General features: G+C 43.9%; 1 protein-coding gene across 2 annotated transcripts; it reads right to left on the bottom strand.

Annotated features, from left to right (window-relative positions):
* Positions 1-1,065: 1,065 nt before the first annotated feature.
* Positions 1,066-20,663, bottom strand: ccdc80 (coiled-coil domain containing 80). 2 transcript variants are annotated; one of them, XM_079518300.1, is made up of 11 exons: positions 19,343-20,663; positions 18,869-19,069; positions 17,923-18,029; positions 17,470-17,874; positions 16,333-16,677; positions 15,001-15,157; positions 9,610-9,746; positions 6,533-6,684; positions 5,579-5,682; positions 3,340-3,423; positions 1,066-2,454 (listed from the first exon to the last, which is right to left on the bottom strand). In XM_079518300.1, exons 1-11 carry the CDS (start codon positions 20,037-20,039, stop codon positions 2,132-2,134), a joined length of 2,712 nt encoding a protein of 903 aa, XP_079374426.1. In that variant the 5' UTR covers positions 20,040-20,663; the 3' UTR covers positions 1,066-2,131. The 2 variants fall into 2 exon arrangements, with proteins under 2 accessions (XP_079374426.1, XP_079374425.1); XM_079518299.1 differs by having other exon boundaries at positions 17,470-18,029.
* Between the last annotated feature and the right edge of the window lie 541 nt (positions 20,664-21,204).

The following is a 21,204-nucleotide window of genomic DNA, read 5'->3' as shown; positions in this document are numbered from 1 at the left end:
CACGCCGGTGGGCTGAAGGGAGAAGGTGTGTGGGTGGTGGTGGTGGCAGACTGGCAGTTGAATAACAATCGACTGCATTTGTAGTCGGAAGAAGTCATCCAGTGGAAAATAGCAGATGTACAAGCAACGCATTTTAATTACGTTGTTCCCTATTCACCTATAATGTATATACTGTAGGATGGTGAAAATAATGTGATAAATATGAAAAAGCTACTCTAGTGGATATTATGTTATCATATATTAATTTACTTATATTGAGCCCATAAACAATTTAATATAGCACACTCTATAATTAACGTTCCAATTGTAGGGCTCTGGCTCATGTACTAAGAACCGGGCTGGTTCAACCCTGGTGGAAAAAGGGCCATTGTGAGCTTGTAGATCTGCTATTTTCGAAAAGGTTTTGACAAATTTGGAAGAATCTTACTTTGGTATTTTGAAGCCAATTCTTTTGTACTTTTACTCAAGTACATTTTGAATACCAGACTTTTACTTGTAAAGAAGTATTTCTACATTGCGGTATTGATGCTTTTACTTAGAGGAGTCATTTTTGTTGCACTCTTGAGCCAATAATTTGATGACTGCAATAGTTTATTGGCTCAAGAATGTGACAAACATTGAACCCCCCCCCCCCATTATAGGATGGATTTATTATAATTATTATGGAATTAATCTACATACTGCGGATACATTCCTTATAGGGATAATTAATGTACATACTGCAGATATTCATTATAGGGATAATTAATGTACATACTGCAGATACATTAATTATAATGATAATTAATGTACAGACTGCAGATATTCATTATAATGATAATTAATCTACATACTGCAGATACATTCATTGCTAAATGATGAATAATGAAATGTCAAACATGTGAAAGTTCATAATGTCCCCATCAACATGTTGCAGTTGGAGGTGTCATGTCATTCACCATGGCAGGCCACTAGGTGGCAATGTTACACAGAAGATCCTCAAAGTCAGCAACTTCTTGATGTGAGATTGTTGCCATTAATGGTGATATTTTATGGATAGTTAATAACCAGTTCAGAAGCGGTTACTGGTAGTAAACACAAGTTTATTGGTCAGAGTATAAATACGAACAGTGTATAGCAACAGGAACTTTACAAAAGAAGTAACATTTCACCTTCTTTCAACATGGTAATGGATAGCTGTACCTTGAATGCAACAGATGTCCAATAAATACATGTATTACTTATTTTAGCCCATTATCTACAAAAATAAAGGTTCTTAAAGCAATACTTCACCCACAAATGTGAATATTCTGTGTCATTAATTACTTATGCCAGTTGAAACATGGATATGGTTTCATTGTCCACACACGACGCACAAGGACTTTGCCAGAAAAACTAGAAGGCTTCTCCAAAATACCGTAATTGAAGTCAATGGTGACCAGTTCATAGTTACAGAAATGGCCAGGAATGACCGTTAAATTATTCCACAGCATAATCCAAGTCTCCTGAACCAAATAATTGCACTAAAACAGCCAATGTTGAAACAAATTATATTGCTTGTACACATCCAGGCCTTATTGAGCTCTTTCCATAGCGTTGGACACTAAATGTGGCATAGTTTTTGTTCTTATCGAGCAGAGTGTGAACACATGGGTTTGGCTTCAATCAATCTTGTTAGTGAATGTTGAAATTAAGTTTAGCTATAAATCTCCTTGTGTGTTGTGCCGACTAAGAAACCTACAACTGGCACGATGAGCGTGTGTAGAGGACAGAATTCTCCGTTTAGGGCGAACTATTCCTTTAAGGATAAGGTGAGAATGGAAATTTGGCCTGAAGGGCAAGTGAAGGAGATGAATAACGAGACGTGCAAAAGGCTGTGCGTTGGAAAGTTGAGACGTGAAAAGAATAGGATCCCTGAACCCTTGACATTTTCTGACCAAATAGTTACCATTAAAAAGCCTCACCGTTCTCTTTCAACATACACTAGCTCTGAAAGAACTAGACTAGGTAACAGCAGCGAAACTGAGACCTCCATTAAGTGCTACAATGTTCTCTGGGGCTTTCACCCCCACTGAGCCAACCACCGCCTTTTAAGGGTCATGGGTCAAATGAACACCGATCACCCTTCTCCGGCACGGAACGAGCACACCGACTAGTAACCATAGCCCTGGTGATAACCGTCCTGGTAACCGTGTTCGTAACCGTGCTGGTGGTAACCGTAGCCGCCGTACTCGTCCTCCGGGCAGCGCATGCCTAGCGACTGCTGGATGGCCATCTCCTGCCTCCGCAGCTGCATGGAGTCGACCAGGTCATAGATGTTGGCCATGGACCACATGGGCGAGGGGTACCAGGACTTCACGTTGCCGTCCTTCCCTACCAGCAGCATGGAGAAGTACTCTGGGCTGATCTGGAAGTAGTTTCTGATGTCCTTCACCAGCGGGGCTGACAGACCCTCGCGCTCCACGGTGGCACTGCCTGAATGGGGCAGAGGTATGGAATAGGGATGTCCTTGTGACCTGAGTTCAGATTCTAAAAATGTCTTCTACATCCTGACAGTTTTCTGAAAAAACTGTCAGTTTTTTTTCAAAAATAGCAGACCTACAAGCTCGTAGCTATGATCTTGTAGATCTGCTATTTTTCAATAGCTAAAGCATAACATAATGCTAACACCAAAAGGGGTTCCCGCCCAAAATGGGTTAAAAAGTTACATATGATGACCAAGTCTAGGCTATTTGAACTGTTTACTGCTTAATCCAGTATTTAAGTGTCATGAGAAAACTAACTCTGCTTCTCTAAAACCTTGCAGCCACTCTAGTTTCTACCCTCTTGCATAAGCCTGAATCTCTCCACAGTAAAAAGCCAACGCCTTTCTTGGTTAAGACTTAAGAGCTCCCAAAAGTAATCTCTACCAGGACATTTGAAATGAAAGGGATAACTGTCATTTTTCCACGTTGACACCCCCCAAACCACAGCAGTATTATGCATGCTTAATTTGCTTATGCAGCTGTGAGACTGTATGCAGATGGTCTGTCTGTGTACAGTTGAGGTTGGCTCCCTGAGATGATCAAACATTCAGTTCCTCGGGCAACATGGGAGAATAGTGATGAAGGGAGGGGACTGGGATGTAGAGACTCAGGGGTTGGGGCCCAAGCAGGGGGATTTGGTTCAGAGTGGAGGGCTGCAGGTATGTATGACTTGTATAAATACTTTATAAACTCTGTGGCTTTTGATCTTAGTAGTTAAGCAAAGCCACAGTATGTCAATATAGTACCCCACTCGTGCGTGCGTGCGTGCGTGTGTGTGCGGCAGACATGCAAAGGCATGTTTATGCTTGTTCTAGCCAAGTCCTAATCTACTTACCGTTGATTGGATAGAGTTCCAAGACTCCGCCCATATCTGCAGCCTCTGTGCCGACCAGCTTCAGGATGGAAATGTGTCTCAGACCTGGGTTACCATGGAAATGCCAGTTATATACAAGACAAGACACAGATAACTAAATGTCTTTGAAAGATAAAGAAAACCCAATTATGCAGATGCTATATACATGTACTGTACAGTACGCCAAGTCGTCGCCGATCACCTGTTTCTTATCCATCCATCCTTCTGTTGATCCCTAGCTGATTTGAAATGGTTTATTATTGGAACCATCCTAGCGTTGGCTTCCAGGTAATTCAATGGAGAATGTGGTGATCTGGACTCTGGGGAGCCCAGCCAAAGAACGTTTTTTCTCAGAGGAGGGCGAAACCACAACAACCACACAAGAACACTGGCTTGCCTATAGGTGAGAGCCAAGTGCTGAATACCCAGATCAAACCGTCCAGGACTGTGGCCCAGTCAGCAGGACAGGCCTTTGTCTGGGACAGAGAGGGAGGGTACAGCCCTGGGACTATTCCCAGCCAAGAGCTACACAGGACGGGAAACAGTCCACATCGCCTCTGGTCTGGATGTGATGATAAGCGGGGCTAAGACCTGACTGTTATGTGGCCCAACTACGGCCACATAATATAGAAAAACACCCATACCAGGGTCCTAATGAGTAGTACAACAGCGGGATAATTGCATGCGAGCAGTCATACTTGTAATGAACACTCATATTTCCCTACAATAATCATGGTATTGGACATGTTTGGTAAAAGAAATAAGAACTGTGTCTGCAGCAGGAACGGGACTGAATACAGATGACAACATTACTGGACGGGCAGTTTGTTGCAGTACACTAAGTGTATGAAACATAAACCATTCAGACAAGTAAAATCCTTGAGATTTGTGAAGTTTAGATAAATAAGACATTTTTTTGGAGTTATACTTGAGTAAAACTGTGGAAAAGTTGACTAATTGGCAGGCTGCAAAGTCTATTGTCAGTGAAGGAAAGAGCTTGTTATACCCAGACAGAGCAGCCATGTGCCAGACTACTGTCATCTGGATCTCTCCGCATTGCATTTTCACACACACACACACACACACACACACACACACACACACACACACACACACACACACACACACACACACACACAGCGTACACAGCAACACATTCATAGGCAAACAGTGACATGCACTCACACACAGTTCCTGAAAGTATCTGGAGAAATGCTGTAAACAGAAACATTCCTTGTGATCAAGCTCTCCCTGAAGTGGAGACATTAACATATTTACAAGTGGTTGGACTAATGTTTTGGATTTCTCTGAGAGGACACAGCCTCACGTCTGGGTAAATCTAAGGTCACTGTGAAATATCACAATATGATTGTTTCTTCCACATAGACAATGGAATGTGTGAGAGTCTTCTGCTTTGCTTTGATGAAGAGGAGAACAGACTAGGGCTGCAACAATCAATTATCTTCTTAGTGATTATTCTATTGTGATGCGTTGTGAGCTTCGAGCTTGTAAGCTTTAAAAACATATTCGTATAATAGGCGGTTGCTGTTGTAGAAGTGGTGGTTGCTAAGGGAAAATCGGTGGTTGTTGTGGTAAACAGTGGTTGCTATGGTAAAAGATTAATGATAAGTACATTTTGCATGTGCTGTGCCTTTAAGAAAAGGACATTATTTTCTACTTGGAAAATGGCAGGTGCAGTTAAGTAGTGGGCAGTTACAGTTCACCACCAAACGTCCTGGTTTGGTGATGAACTGTAACTGCCCACTACACCGTTTAAATGGCATAAAATGCCACAATAAACTCAAAATAGCTGACTTCCTGTTGGGTTTAGGTCATGCAGCGCCTAGGGGCATTTTTGTTAGTCCAGCCATGATACATTTTTGAGGGGCGCTAGCCCCTCCTATGCCCAGCTTTGTGTGTTTGTGTGAATAATAGCGATGATTTGATAGGCTGATCACCCCATAGCGATGATTTGATTGGCTGAGCAAAGTACGTATTGAGGATCAAAAGTGAGGACAGGAAAGTGAAGACGGAAAAGTGAGGGCACAAATTGTGATTGGCCCCTCACTTCATACGGGTGTGATTTCTGTACATGAAATCGGTTAAATCGATTAGTTCGATTAACTAACTAATCAAAATAAGTCTATCCTGGGCGAAAGAAAGATGTGCCGCATTCAGCCAGTAGTCAGATTGACTGCTTGTTTGGTTCTGATTGGCTCACCCAGGTTACAGGCCTGGCTGGACATGGCGTAGAGCTGCTGCTGGTAGGCCCACTCCTCGTCGTTGGGGGCGGAGATCAGAAACAGACGACGCCTCCATCGGAACCTGCAATCAGGGGAGCATTTTGAACGAGCCCTAAGTGGCATGACATCAGTGAAACCTCTGCACGACAGACGTACACAGTTGTTCCCAGAGACCAATATATGCTCCAATCCTGTCGGTGCCAGATGGTGACAGCCCCGGAATTATGGTCAAAAAACCTGCCAGATCTCTGCACTGTCATCAAACTGGAATTCTGGTTTCCATGGAAACAATTCTGTCTGTTTTAGAGATCTGAGGGAAAATATGGGAGAGCAAGTGATTCAACCCAGAAGAGTGGCTATGGCTGTGCTGCTTTTAGCACACATGCTCATGAGGGTGGCGTGCATGCGGACACACACACACACACACACACACACACACACACACACACACACACACACACACACACACACACACACACACACACATAGAGGGAAGCCTATAAAGAATGTTATAAACTGTGGTCCAGCTGATTAGTGTGCGTGTAGGAGTCGAGGAGCATATCTTTGATGGGAGAAGAAACATGTTGATATCAACACACAGTGACGTTTGTTTCAAACTGCCTCTATTCAACCGTCCAGAGGATCTGAGTCATGAAGACATGAAGGGCTCCATTTCCGTTACCGCTAAACCCCTTATCCCTAAACTTCTTTGCCTTTTTTTTTTTACTATTTTGAAAAATATTTTTGAATAGTTCAACTAGCCAATCTACATTGACACGTTGTGAGCTTGTAGACTGGCCATTTTAACTATTCAAAAATGTTTTGCAAAATAGTAAAAAAAAGGCAAAGAAGTTTAGGGATAAGGGGTTTAGCGGTGACGAAAATGGAGCCCAAAGTATCCTTTAAATTAGCTAGTTACTAGGGTGTCCTACCTGGACAGGAAGTTCTCCAGTGACCTGGGTTTGTCCTCCTTTTTGCAGACCACTCCGTCTCGTTTCTGCTGCTCCATCTCTCGGATGCGAGAGGAAAAGGTATCGATGTAGTCGAACACGGCCTTCATGGCGATGGGAACCTCGTAGGCTTGCTGTCGGGAGAATTAGGGATGAGGGAGGTCGGTCATGCCAAGAGTTTATTGAAAGATGAAGCAGAATTTAATTAAATTGTGAAATAAACCCTGGGAACGCCACAGTGGATAAAGAAATAGGCTCGAATTCTACTCCTGCGAAATGTTGTGAAAGTATTTAAGTAAAGTAATGATTGGGGCTGTGTTTTTTTGTAATGTGGTGTGTCTTTGCCACTTTCCCATGCATTCTTCATAATTCATTCTATTCTGGGAAGTAGAGAGGCACTGGGTTCAACGTAACGCAATATAACGTCCAACTTGATTTATGAAATAGCCCATGCTTTAAGCAATCACAGCATGAACATCGTGTTATAAATACGTGAATATTCCGTTGCCAAACTTGCACAAAAACATACATACATTTACAGCCACAATTTGCAGTTGTGCTGATTCCGCTGCGTAGGTGCTTTCAATTAATTCACACCTTCACGTCTCTCCCCTTTGCTCTCTCTCTCTCTCTCTCTCTCTCTCTCTCAATTCAATTCAATTCAATTCAACAGGCTTTATTTTACAAGTGTTGCCAAAGCACAATCACAGATATGACAAACAACAACATAACAACATAATATCAATGACATGAAAAAATAAATACAAATAAAATAAAATAAAGCAGGTGGTGCAGAAAATAGAACATGGCATACTGTATGTGTGTCCTACTGGTTGTCCCCTTTCTTGTGACAGGAATTGACATATTTTGCAGCCAAAACTTTCTGTTCCCCCAGAAGGTGTGGTAATTTTTCCCTTTCTGTCATACTTCGGAATTCTGGGAAATTTGTTTCAAATTTTGGGTAGAACTCTCTCTCTCCCTGCCGTACCCACACCCAGTGCCCTGTAGTTTCATAGACTTCCCAGTATTTCTGTCAGCAGCAGCATGAACACTGGTGTCTTTGTTAAATCTGCCTGAAAACAGCTTGCTGATTTACCCTGGCACACACACACACACACACACACACACACACACACACACACACACACACACACACACACACACACACACACACACACACACACACACACACACACACACACACAGCTGTTGGGCAAGAAACGTCATGTTGTGTGAATTAAAACAGTGTTTGGTCAAGGCAGGATGTTGACAGTACAAGGACAGGTCAGTGGACATGACAGGGATCCCACCTCCAGAGAGTAGTAGGTGTGGGTGGAAAAAAAGGGCAGAATGTTCTAATGGAAGTATAGACTACAGCATGTAAAGAACAGGATTCTAAGACCATACTGGTGGTCCAGTACATGTAGGTCTATGTTTTAAGGGAAGGATGGAGCGTGTGAAGAAGGGCATTTAAGAACAATACCTGTGGTCTAGTGTCACGGTTCTCAAAGTGAGGTCCGCGATAATTCGCACGTGTGGTTGTAGTATGCTTATAAGTGTTGCGAGGATGAGGGGGTACATGGAAATAATTCTCCCCTCTAAAAAGGGATACCTACCTGGGCCAAAGAAGTTTGAGAACCCCTGGTCTAGTTAATCTAGTCTCCCTGGCAGATAGGACATGCACTGATGACATGAACTCTATGTTCAGTTTTTAAATGTTTTTTTTATTCTATTTATCTGGCTGTGCTTTTTCATGGATTCCTGTAGTTTTTAGAACTTATTTATATTCAGAGTATTGTCTTGCACTTGATATATTTATTCTTGTATGAGCCTGTGTTGTCTTTTAACTACGAGAAACATAATTTCGTTTTTTTTCTGCTGCTGCAGTTGGAAAGAATGACAAATAAAGCAATCTTGATCTTGGTCTATTTTTAGCCCATTGACCATGTGACTCACGGTATACTTGACATGACTGATGACCATTCCCCAAAGCCTTTGAACACCATTCATGTCAGTGCAGAATGAAAATCGTCTCAAAGAAACCTGAAAATTGCTTGAGATAGGCGAACATTCCAATGCACTGTTTTTGTACGTTTTACGGTATTTTAAAGTGTGGATTGATTTGAAAAGTCTAGCTACAAATTATCGTTGGAGGGGGAGTCCTGTGGAGAATGGGATTTGATTCCTCCTCGGCGCCTCCGGCTTGGCTAGGCAGTAGGCACTCCAACAAACAGTGACGATAAGGACTATCCACCTGTTTCCAGTGTCCCATGAGCCTTTGCGTGAAATGTGGGCATCACTCCATCTTCCTCTTGGAAAGATTGTTAATTTAGGAAGATAGTCCAACCTGATTGGAGCCACGAGAGGCTCCAAACCTTTGCAGGCTTTGTAGGATTTGGTACACAAATCCTACAAATGGTCTCCTAAAAATGCGTCCACCTACTTCACACAGATACGGGATGTAAACCGGAGATGGCATGTCTTGCTATTACAGTCTTGGTTGCTGTTGCTGCTGAGACCAGTGTTGCCAGATTATGCAAACAGAAACAAGCGGACAGGTCTATAAAAACAAGCTCAAAAGAAGCAACTCGGCTGTGTTTTACCACTTTACATTGTCTATTTGAAAATAGCAGATCTACAAGCTCACAGCGACATGTTGTGAGGTTTTAGATTTGTTTTTGTTTTTATATTGAGAATAATATTTTCACGCACGCACGCACGCACGCACGCACACACATACACGCAATCACACACACATACACACACACGCACACACACATGCACGTACACACACACGAAGAGAACAGAAGACAAAATCATCTCATTCCATCTGTGTCCCCATAAAATGTTAATTTGAGCTTTTGTTCTCAGAAATCACCCGTGACATGTGTGCAGCAACAGTAATCAAGACTCCATATTGGGAGATGATTTATGACCACAATGACAGGTGATCACATTTTAGAGCCAAAGGTTGACACGCACACACACACACACACACACACACACACACACCGGGACAAACTGGCATTTCAGCATAACTGCTGTAGATCAAGACTTACCTTGACTCTCATGTCTGTGTCAGTGAGGGCCATGTAGAAGTCATTGTGGATCATGCCATACTCCTTCCTCAGCTCAGTGATCAGGTCCTGGTTCACCAGATCTTCCTGACGAAGGCCCTTCATAGTTTTGTCATTCTCTGCAGATCGGGAGAGCCATTGGTCACATTTTGTACATGTTTCGGTCAAGAAGGTCTATGTTTCATATACCGTATTGTATGTTTAATACTTATTTGAAATGGTGGGTTAAGATTAAGAACCATGTTAAGAACAAATTGTTGCGTCTGTTCTGTTGGATGTTGAAGCTTTCTCACTGCTTCCTTTTCATGTTTTTAATTCCCAAACATATACGAAATGTTACACAACTTTCAGTCCGAACACATGCAGGCACGCATACATCTACTGTACATACACACACAGACACAGGCACGCACACACACGCACACACACCCCCACACGCACGCACGCACACACACACACACACACACACACACACACACACACACACACACACACACACACACACGCACATACACACGCACGTAAACACACACATGCACACGCACACACACACGTACACACACACACACACGAAGAGAACAGAAGACAAAATCCTCTCATTCCATCTGTGTCCCCATAAAATGTTAATTTGAGCTTTTGTTCTCAGAAATCAGCCGTGACATGTGTCCAGCAACAGTAATCAAGACTCCATATTGGGAGATGATTTATGACCACAATGACGGGTCATCACATTTTAGAGCCAAAGGTTGGCTTCTTTTTCTTTTCTTTTTTGGCCACATTTGGAAGAACATCCCTTTGAATTTATATCTGAAAACCCCCTCTAACGAGGCTGAGAACTATAAGCTTGACAATGAAGAGCAGCATGTCAGCGTGCAGGGACACACTAGAGACTCACAAAGACAAGCTTTTATTGACCGGCTGTGATCTGGCATAGTCTGATGGCTTAGACCAGAGTCTGAAGCTAGCATTTATACAGGCCGCAGCCGAAGCCTTTAATCACGCTGCCTGTGCACGCACGCACACACGTGCACACGCACACACACGTGCACACGCACACGGTTGCAAACACACCGAGACACACACCCATAGATGCATAGTACAAAAAAGCTCACACACATTTCCCATGGAACATACAGTATGTCAGGAAAGCCCCGGCACGTGCCGGACACAGTACAGCAGGCGGTAGTGACGACAACACAAAATAAACATAAACACACACAGTAGCCTACTATATACACATACTGTCTACCATGTTAGAACTCAATTACTTTAGGTTAGGTCATCCAAAAATGGGAAATTAATTTTCCATCATACAGGACTGAAAGAACCAGTTGTTTGTACACGCACGCGCGCGCGCGCGCGCGCGTGCACACACACACACACACACACACACACACACACACACACACACACACACACACACACACACACACACACACACACACACACACACACACACACACACACACACACACACACACAGTTAGACTTACATGCATACACCGACCCTCCAGCTAGTGAGTGGAATAAAAGTGTAACCAGCGTTAGACTCTAACTATGGGTGAGGTTGTGTGTGTGTGTGTGTGTGTGTGTGTGTGTGTGTGTGTGTGTGTGTGTGTGTGTGTGTGTGTGTGTGTGTGTGCGTGTGCACGTGCACACGTGTGTGTGCGCGCGACTGCGTGTGTGCGTGCATGACCTCACCTCAGAGCCCTTTCCAGCATTCCATCTGGATAGAAGCCTGTTGTCATGTGGAGTGACAGACTAATAAAGTTTTACAAAGTCGGTTTGTGTATCCTGAAATTAACGCACGCTAACCAAGGCCCAGGGACTGAGAAGACTGTAAAAGATCTCAAAATACATCTTAAAATACGCCGCCAAGCACAAAGTGACAAAGCATGTCCTCATAAAAAAGCAAAAAATAGCTCCCTCTATATTAGCAGCTTGAGGTAATTTTAATGAAAGGGAGACTTTAAAAGCCTTAATAATTGTATAGTGATGTAATCGAGTGTGATGTGTCTGTCTGTCTGTGTGTGTGTGCGTGTGCGCGTCTGTGTCTGTGTGTGTGTGTGTGTGTGTGTGTGCGTGTGCGTGTGCGTGTGTGTGTGTGTGTGTGTGTGCGTGTGTGTTCGTGCATGTTTTAGGCCGGGTGTTGAGAGACCACATGTGTGGGAGTGATGAACTAATCGTCTACAGAGTATCCATCGCTACGCAGGAAGCACACTTAACTCCATGTCTGGGATGATCAGCTAAAAAGGTATGTACTCCTACCCCCCCCATACACGTGTGTGTGTGTGTGTGTGTGTGTGTGTGTGTGTGTGTGTGTGTGTGTGTGTGTGTGTGTGCGTGTGTGTGTGTGTGTGTGTGTGTGTGTGTGCGCGCGCACACGCTAGGGCTTTAAGCAACTAGTCGACTAGTAAACCCACTAGTTGACCTTGCTGGTCCTAGTTGACTAGTTGATGTTTTTGTTTTTTCCTCCTGTTTTTGTAGGCCTCAAGATCAGATAGATTAGTTTTAGTCACCAATGTACAGTTTTTAAATGTACAAATATTATACTTTTTCGTTTTTTTACATAATAGGTAGGCCTAGTTAAACAACTAGCAACTAATCAACTAGTAAAAATCACTAGAAGTGAAAGCCCTAGTGCGTGTGTACACACACTGTTTTAATCAGTGTGCCAGGGATTATTATTAAATGAGTTTATGTTAACCCATTTGAACCCCAACATCCCAAGTGAGGGAATGTCATAATAGGCGAACGTTCAAACAAAATAGGCAAACATTCTGTGCAAATAGCAGATCTACAGTACATGCCTGTGAGATGGTGAAACAGATCTACAGTACATGCCTGTGAGATGGTGAAACAGATCTACAGTACATGCCTGTGAGATGGTGAATCAGATCTCCAGTACATGCCTGTGAGATGGTGAATCAGCTATTTAAATAGCAGATCTCCAGTACATGCCTGTGAGATGGTGAATCAGCTATTTAAATAGCAGATCTCCAGTACATGCCTGTGAGATGGTGAATCAGCTATTTAAATAGCAGATCTCCAGTACATGCCTGTGAGATGGTGAATCAGATCTACAGTACATGCCTGTGAGATGGTGAATCAGATCTACAGTACATGCCTGTGAGATGGTGAATCAGATCTACAGTACATGCCTGTGAGATGGTGAATCAGATCTCCAGTACATGCCTGTGAGATGGTGAATCAGCTATTTAAATAGCAGATCTCCAGTACATGCCTGTGAGATGGTGAATCAGCTATTTAAATAGCAGATCTCCAGTACATGCCTGTGAGATGGTGAATCAGATCTCCAGTACATGCCTGTGAGATGGTGAATCAGCTATTTAAATAGCAGATCTCCAGTACATGCCTGTGAGATGGTGAATCAGATCTCCAGTACATGCCTGTGAGATGGTGAAGATAGCGGCGGAGGGAAGGAGGGGACCAAGTACAGACCTCTGGGTGACCGCAGTCAAAATCCACGCAGGTTTTGGCTGCCTTGTTAAGTGGTCAGATGGGTGGGTTGCGAACACTTTTGACATTTTCAAGTGGGCCCTGATCCAGAAAAGGTTGAGAACCACTCTATTACACTGTATGAATTGCCACTGAAAGAAATATTGGTTCTAGCCTGCTACATGTGCGAATAACTATATACAATGTGTAACAATTTTTATCGAATGACGTATACAGAAAATATGTACTCAGTATGCAGGACACTGCACAGTGCACACTAGTTGACGAGTGTAGCTTAGAGACAGATATTTTGTCAACAGTCTAGTATCATCTACTGTATACAGATTACAACAGTAATACTGTGGCTTTGGCAAGCAGTGAGTATTTATTCACAATGTTATCGTATACCGGCAGCGCTCACTTTAAGCATCTGGGCTGACTTCATACACAATGCAGCTGTAGCAGAGTAATGTTGCCTGGAACCAAGAAGCCTAATTCTTCCAGAGGCTGAATTGTTCCTCGTTTTTGACCCCAGCCTCTAGAGTGCTAGGCACTAGTACTATCTCACCTTGATTATTGCTCTACAAGTTGGTCGGGTGCAGACAAAAAACATCTGTCCAAGCTTCAAATAGCTCAGAATAAAGCTGCAAGGCTTGCACTGCACTGTCCAGTGGGTGTGAGGCAGAGTACAGAAAGTTTGCATGCCAGTCTCTCATGGCTCAGAGTAGAGGAGAGGTTGGCATGCAATTTAGTGAGTTTCTTTAGGAATGTTTGTCATAGTAAACAACCAGTTTGTCTGTATTCACAAATCCAGTATGTGAGAGATCGTCATAGTCATGCTACCAGGCAGGCTACTAGTGGCCACATGGTCAAAGAAAAACCCAGAACAAATGCGGTTTGCAGATCTGTAATGTTCAGGGCTATTTCAGTATGGAACACGTTACCAACTATAATCACGGAAGCACCCAGTAAGGCTAGTTTTAAGGGGCTCCTTAAGAGACACCTGATCAATTACCCCAATTTTAATTTGAATTAACTGATTTTTAATCATTTTTAATGTCTTAAATGCATTTGTATTTTGTACTATGAATGTATTTTTTTCAAGATTGCACCTGTTTTTATTGTGCAGTGTTATTTTTTATTGTGTTGTGTTATATGTATTGTTTGTCATGGACCCCAGGAAGAGTAGCTGCTACTTCGGTGGCAGCTAATGGGGATCCATCTGAATAAAGAATGAATAAAGAATTCCACTTTGACAAATTGTTTTTCCATGAGTGAGGGCCAGTTTTAAACTCAGGTAGTTACAATTGTGCCTTGACTAACAGTACGTTTTAACAGCGGGCGACAGCCAGACGAATGTTCCGGAAGTGCATTATTTGTCAATGGGACCCAATGGCAACTACTGGAGATAGAGGCGATAGCAGGCGAACAGGCGATGGTCGAAAAGTGGGCGGAGGAACTTCGGCCGAAAAGATAAAAATAATTCATCTTTCGGGCGACGTCGCCCGGCGATAGTGGGCGATTGGGCGATAGCCAATGAAATTCAAGCGACGCTCGCTGTTGGTCTCCCGCTGTTAAAACGTACTGTGAGACAAGGGTTTGAATCCAGGTGTTCACACGGCCACCTGGAATTCTTCTTGCATAGGAAGGTGAAGTAAGGACAGGACAGTAGAGATGCTAAATGACACCAACAGTGCCTTTTCCCCTTTCACCAGCAACATTTGGATTAAGTTGCCACTGAACTAGATTTGAACTTTGCAGCAGTGTATCAACTAGTGAAAAGGATTCAGATATAATAAGACCATTGTGGAGTGTTTGTAGACAGTGATCAACATGATGCAAATCTTAATACGGGACAGATAGTAGTTTGAGGAGAGGAGAGTACAACAGAACTTGTTGTGTTGTGCCACATACCCAGCTGGTAGTGGTCTATCTTCATGGTGGAGTTTGTGAGCGAGCCAAAGATGGTGATGATGGTCACCTTTCTGATGGCCATCTCACACACCGTCTCCAGGTACTCGTCTCTCTGCTGTGCGTACATATTGCCGTCCTCACTGGGAGAGGTGATCAGCTGGAGGGGTGCAGGGGTGGCATCCGAACAGAGAAAGACGTGAGAAAAGAGAAAACTTTAAATGATCATAGACTTTTATACGACATAAATTAACACTCCAGATTTTGCTGTGTACCTGGGCGGGTGTTTTTCATTTATGCTATTACATACATTTAAAATATGTGCATGCATAGATACGTGCACACATTTGGCGGTGTGTTCTTACGGATGTGGTGCTGTTGACATTACGCTGCAGGGAGAGGATGGGGGCCATCATGTTTTCCCACCCCACCCTGAGCACCGCTGAGCACCCCACCCTGAGCACCCCACCCCATCCCACCCCACCCTGAGCACCGCTGTGATAAGAATCTAGACCGGCTGCAAAACACTGCCATATATACTCTGTGTCTGCAGACTGCCGTGCAGAGGATCTGAACCTTGTTCTGATAGAACAGTCCAGGGATCTGGACTGACGTATTCTTGTAGCCGGAAGGATCAAGTTTGTTTATTTTACTGCCAATTCTATGAAGTTTTGCTCTTATGTACCTGTACACAAGATGTAACAATAAAGCACAACCTTGAACCGTGATAAGCCGTCAGTGAAGCTTGTTCACGGCAAGCTGTCAGTGAATTAACTAACTTGTATCATTAGATCATTAGAGCATAATTATGTAAGAGTGAATGTCAGTCTGCTAACTCTGCTTAGATGTAGGCTTACTGTTATTTAACCCAAGTAGAATTAAGATCAATACTCTGAGCAGCAGTTACTTAGTTACATAATATGATCATAAAAGGGCCAGTGTGGCATCTTGACCGTAATCAATCATTTTAAGTAACCAATCCCTCTCCAAGTCAGTGAGGTCACTCTCTGTAGTGAGTTCTTATCTTTGAGAAAGGTTTTCTCAAAGATTTTCTCATTATGGTAAAAAGGCAAACTTCAATGGAATCTCCTCCTGATTGTGCTACTGTATGACAGCATAATTGTACGACTCTGTAATGCTTGCATTTCCAAACGTAGTTGAGTACAATATGCCATCAGACATCTACATACAGTAAGTGAAAGTAGAATGACAAAAAAAAGGTCCAAACTGGTCAGACTAGCCAATATTTTACACTAGACGAGAGTTACAAAGAGTTACTTTCCACCCCTTGGTAGTTAATGTTGTACAAGAACAAGTGTGATGTCATGTTCTCACCAGCAGCCGTCTCCTGCTCTCAAAGTAATCCAGGAAGGAGGCCAGAGAGCCCTTGGGAGGAGGCGGCTTCTTAGTGGGCTTCAGGTACTCCTCTTTCTCCTGGTGCTTCGTCGGCTTCTTCCCGTTTTTCTTTCCACCATTCTTCCCCTCCTTCCCCGCCTTCCCGCCTCTCCTCTCTGCCTTTTTGGCAGCCTTGTCATTCTTCTTCTTCTTCTTGTCATGTTTGTCGTGCTTGCCCTTGCCCCTCTTGGCAGGGCTCAGGTCAACGTAGGGGTCTGTGTCCTCAGGGTCAGCGACCGTGGGTTTACCCAAGTCAATCTTGTCCTCATACTCATTTGTCAGCACCTGCACACATTAAGGGGTGTGGCAAAAAAGGTCATAAAAACAGATCAATTCATTTCGCCATGATCAATTATTTTACGTTATCTGTATGCAGTTGTAGAGCAGGGCTCTAAGGACGGCAATGATGCACCATCAAGCCATCTAATTATTAGTCCCAAACAAGAAATCTCGAACGATCTGTAACGATTCACTCAACTCACCATCACGATATTAGGTTCGCAATACGAATTTTCACGATATTTAAACACAAACTTTTCAGGTAAAAGTACTTAATTTATGTGCAACAACTGTAAGCATGCTTTCTTGATTAGAACCTAATTGGTCATATACGTACATAAATACTGTACATACATATAGGACTTGTGAGAGAAGAATTTACAAAATTTGTACTACTGCAGCCACATATTTGCATTTTTTGTTTGTTTTTAGTTACTCTATTCTTTTTTCATTTCATTTCATTTCATTTCATATTTATTTATTTCATTTCAGTTATGGTTTTACATGATTATATTCATTTTACTTTGTACTTTCTTTTTTACATATTCCATACCAGAAAAGAAAAGGAGCAGGAAGAAGATAAATCTTATTTATACCTGCCCCTATCTATCATTGCCAATTTGCCCCTATCTTTTGTTCTCTTCTTATTGGATTAGTATCATTGTCACACTGTCAAGGAGGCTATAAGAACGAGAATTTACCTCTGTAATGTTGCTACAGCTGTATTATAAGTGTATGTGACAATAAAAGATGGAAAAAACAAAATTTTACACATTACTATAAAGTGTACTGAATCACCTTTTCAAGTCCATTTTTCTTCTTGGAAGGTTTGGCCTTGGTGGGTTTATGTGTGGTGGGCAGTGTGGGCACCAGGCCGGCCTGCTTGCGGCTGTGGGGCTCTCTGCTCTCTTTGTTAGTGCGGTTATCTCCAGACGGCGTGGTCTTGGGCTGGAGCCTCTCCCTGTCACTGGTGGTCCTGGGGGCTGGGAGCCAGTGAGCCGTGGTGTGGGCCTTGGTAGGTCTCTGGGTGGTGGTGCTGGTGGTGGTAGGTCTAGTGGTGGGGCGCTTTGTGGTGCTGGTTCTTCTGGTTGTAGTGGTGGTAGCTTTAATTGTGGTTGTTGGTCTGGTGGTTGTTGGTCTGGTGGTAGCTTGGGTTGTCGTTGTGGTTGGCCTTGTCGTTGTGGTTGGCCTTGTCGTTGTGGTTGGCCTTATCGTTGTGGTTGGCCTTGTCGTTGTGGTGGTGGTGGTGGTGGTGGCAGCAGTGGTTGCTGTTGTAGTCTGTGTAGGTCTCCTGACTGGTTTCCTTATGACCTCCTTTCTGTCTGGTTTCCTCTCTACTGGTGTGTCTACTGGCCCTCCTGTTAGGAAGACGAGACGAAACGAGAGAGAGAGAGAGAGAGAGAGAGAGAGAGAGAGGTCTTTAGTTAACTGTAAATATGTAATGTTGTTGTTTATGTTTTGTGCATGTAAATGTAAAATTGAGAGGGGAATTGAGAGGGGATGAGAAAGTAAGAGAATATTATTTTAGCAGATCTACAGTCATCATCATCATCATCATAATGTGATGAATGATTGGAGTTAAATCCTACTATAAATGCGCCACGTATCTGTGTGCGTATGTGCATGTGTGAGTGTGTATACGGGAGAACCGTTTGACCCACCGACTTCAAATTCGACACACGCGTTCCACACCCCCACAGGGAGTGCAGTGCCAGGTATCGAGTCGGTCGGACCCACGCTTCTCCAGAACCACCACAAAAGGCTCTGCTCAGGCTCTGCCAGTGGGCCTAATGAGGCCAACTCCTTTCACCTGGGCCAGGCTCTGCCAGTGGGCCTAATGAGGCCAACTCCTTTCACCTGTGCAATTTCCAGCCTCTGCCTCAGCTAATTGAGGCTCAACCAATCAGGCTCTGCCAGTGGGCCGAATTGATTGCCAAATACACTTTTCAGTTTGTAGTCTTCACACACAGGCACATACACAGATCTCCATGTGGCACACCGGCTGGCGGGTGCTATGACATGTATATCACGTCTAGTATTCTAAATATCATAATGTTAAACTGTTCTCAATCATTTTATTTTTATTTTTTTTAATTACCACAACAACCTTGAAAAGGCGTGGGACTCACTTAGCCTTAGTGACTTTCCTCTGGCACAGATAGAAATGGCATTGATGCTTGGCATGTTTCCCTCTCACCTGCTGTGACCGTACCCTCTTCCACCTGTCCCTCCACACCTGCCCCTTTACACTTCTGGAGGAAGCCTTTCTGCCGCATCTTCTCCAGCTTACGCATGGGTGACTGGTCGATCACCTCGTACATGGCCTCCATCCTCACAGGGTAAGGATATCGCTCCTCCACCTGCAAAGTCTTCTTCAGCAACACCATCCCAAATTTACCTGTCCGGGTGCAGGAGATCAGATGACAGCGATGAAAGGTTAAATGGTGCGATGCATGCTTCTGTATACCATTCAGAATCTTGAACAGATTAAGTTAATTTTTAAATTTATTCCATTTGGAAAAACACATAGGCCTACTATAGAGTTCTGTGATCACAATAAACGGGTTTGTTGTGATCATGGAACTTGTTTGCAAAGATTCTGTAATGTAGATTAATTAGTGTCAATCAATTACTATTTATCTGAAACTACTACATATTCTACATTCATTACCTTTCTCCAACTTGAGGAAACTCATGAGTCTCGGGATGAGGGCGGTGTCCAGCGGCTCCTCCATCACCTTGCCCTCTGGGGTAATCCTCCTCACCTTGCCCCCCATCTCCCCCTCCTGGTGGAACATGACGACTTGATGCACGTGCCTCTCTGCCAGTTCGCAGTACACGTCGGGTTTCAGAAGAGACATCATTAGCCGATAGTAGCCATCCGAGTCGTGAGGCGCCGAAATCACCAGGACGCGGTTTTTTCCTGCAAAGCTCGCCAGCAGGTTCGGCGAGCCAGCGCTGCTTGGCATTCGGGCGACCCTGGCCCTCGCCCCGGGAGTGCCCTCGTCATTTTGGGGCAGCGTGCCTGCACCCTGTCCAGCTATTCCTCTCCCCGCCATTGCCCGGGGACGTCCTGCTCCCTTATTTCCCTGTACATATCTCGTCCTTACAGCGGGTACAGGACTCAAGTCCGCCTGCACCCCGTCTGCCTCTTTGGGGCTGAGCACAGAGACAGCCGACGCTGCCCCGGGCCGTGCGCCGCCGTTAATGAAGCGTTCCCTGCCCGCTGCGCCCGGCTGGAGACGTCCCCTCTTCGCGCGTAGGCGCATGGACATGCGTCGTAGGTGACCGTGACCCTGCTTGTCTGCCTCACCTGTCCATGTTAACAGGCATATCAGAGCGAAACCAAGTGCAAACGCTCCCCGCATACTTTAGTTAGATGTCCGATAATTCAAAGAAAAAAAAGAAAGTTCCAGTGGTGAACCTGGGATCTCGGTGCGTCTTTTAGTGCATTTGAGCGTCTGGTGATTTGATGGAATGGAACGCACAGTGCAAATGCGCATTGGTTTGTTTCAGAGCATGCCTGCAGGCAGCAGACACAAATCCACTTGTAACAGTCTGCTCCAAACTTTACTGACGCGGAGAGCGCGTAAAGATATACAGCAACACTCACGTTCTCGGGTTGTATTCCTCCACTGTCTCCAAAACATCCAGAATTCTGATATGAATAATTGAGCGCAGAGTGGGGGAAAATAATGAAAATGGAAGACAATCAAGTCTTACAGCATCTCTCATCACATATCCAATCAGGTTGATGATACCCCATCCTATCAGTGAATGTAGAGCAATGTTTATCTCCAACAGACAGTATGATCTTTTGAAGGTAAAAATGCACTTATTCACAAAAACAATGGAACTTTACGCAGGCTAGAGGTCTGCGTCGGAATTCAGCTAGAATTGTACTGTACTGAGCGTCTGTAAAGGAAGATTCGTCCCTTGCACTCGTTGACCAGCCTGAACTGTGGAGGCTTTCCCAGAAATGTCCACACAGACCTCAGCCTCCGGGCTCTCTCTCTTGGCGACGGAGCAACATGGACCTGCCCCTGAATGGGTGGTTGCCAGTTAAGACTGTAAACCCCCGTTTTAGTGGAAAATGTATTTGTAATTAACTTCAGCATCCTCTTTCCAGGGAAGTTTGAACTTTTATAGAAGGCTAGCAACAAGTTAGGTCGTTGAATAAAAATAAATGTTCACTGTATGTTGTGACGGTTTCAGTTACAATCACACGGTTACTGTATGCAAGTCCACTTTCCTCAGGGAAAAGGCCATGGCCCTCTTGAGAGGGAACACCCCCTAATTACCTCCCCTACATCCAACATGATGATATCCCAAAAATACACCATACTTTAATTCCCATGCACCTTGTCCAAAAACCTTGTCCAAAAGGGATTGCCATATTGTGGTGCATTAGACCACCATGGACACGGGACATTTAGAAAAGTACTGAGAGCTGGTATATATTTATAGACTGAGCTCGACAGCTGTTTACTATCTCCCTACCATTTTACAGAGAGCACTGCAGGGTAAGTGAAG

Source organism: Electrona antarctica (assembly GCF_951216825.1).
Source record: "Electrona antarctica genome assembly, chromosome: 13".
In the NCBI taxonomy this organism is placed as follows: Eukaryota; Metazoa; Chordata; class Actinopteri; order Myctophiformes; family Myctophidae; genus Electrona; species Electrona antarctica.
This window is presented reverse-complemented; position numbering and strand designations above follow the sequence as displayed.